The sequence below is a fragment of the Rosa chinensis genome, chromosome 6, assembly GCF_002994745.2.
Source record: "Rosa chinensis cultivar Old Blush chromosome 6, RchiOBHm-V2, whole genome shotgun sequence".
Classification (NCBI taxonomy): Eukaryota; Viridiplantae; Streptophyta; class Magnoliopsida; order Rosales; family Rosaceae; genus Rosa; species Rosa chinensis.
This window is the reverse complement of record NC_037093.1, coordinates 11,759,461-11,760,506: the sequence shown is the minus strand read 5'-3', so window position 1 is coordinate 11,760,506 and position 1,046 is coordinate 11,759,461. Positions and strand designations below refer to the sequence as shown.

General features: G+C 36.8%; 1 protein-coding gene across 1 annotated transcript; it reads left to right on the top strand.

Moving 5' to 3' along the window:
- Nucleotides 1-213: 213 nt before the first annotated feature.
- On the top strand, nucleotides 214-687 carry LOC112170820. The gene has a single exon (XM_024308111.1). The coding sequence runs from the start codon at nucleotides 214-216 to the stop codon at nucleotides 685-687; it is 474 nt and encodes a 157-aa protein (XP_024163879.1).
- Nucleotides 688-1,046: the final 359 nt, after the last annotated feature.

Below are 1,046 nucleotides of genomic sequence, written 5' to 3'. Positions count from 1 at the left end.
TAAAGTTTTAAAAACATATCAACTTGATACCTCGGTTTATTTTTTCTAACTTCTTTGTTAAATCAAATGCAAAATAAAGCCCAAAAATTGAAGTGATTTGTGGTCAGAGGGCCGTCAACCATCTATTGGGCAATCAAATTGATTGTCGATGGTGCTTATTTTCAATCTACTGGGCAAGGAGGAATTGGTGCCGTAATCAGAGATGATATTGGTATGTGCTTAGCTGCTATTGCACGGCCATTTTCCTTGGTTAGATCAGCTCTGCAGATGGAGCTAGAAGCTATGAGAGCTAGCCTTTTGTTAATTATTCATAAAGGCTGGGACAATGTGGATATAGAGACCGATTGTGCCGCTGTGGTGACCGCACTCAAGAGTGATGTGGAGGATCTCTCTGACATAGGTTGTATTGTGGGGGATTGTAAGGTATATTTGCATGTAATCTCTTCACTAAATTTACAATCTATTTATCGTGAAGCAAATGTTGTTGCCCATAGATTGGCACACCTTGCTAGTGTTAACTATTTAGACGACTATTGGTTAGAGGAGACTCCTGTGATTATCCGGGATGTTCTCTACGAGGATTCATGTACTAGTACTCGAGGTTTAGGTTTTATGTCCCCCTCGATGTACAATATTTCTACTACTATTAATAATAATAACGGGCGTAGGGCTGAGTCTCCCAGTTAGGCTGGGTTCCAAACTCTTTTTTTTTTTTTAACAAATAGAATTAAAAAAAAATCTTCTATTCAATTCCAATTTCTACCATCGATCGTAGAAACAAATAAAATTCGGATGTTTCCCAACTTCTAAGAAACAAAGAAAACTGGGAAGAGAGAGAGAGAGAGAGAGAGAGAGAGAGAGAGAGAGAGAGAGAGAGAGAGAGAGGTAGAGATAGAGATAGAAGAAGAGAATTAACAAAGTAAAATAAAAAATAATTGAAAAACAAGTTTTGTGTAAAATATTGTTATAACCCCACAAAACATCGCAATACACGTGATCAATTTTAACAAAAAGTTACAAAAAATAAACCGAGGTATCAAGTTGAT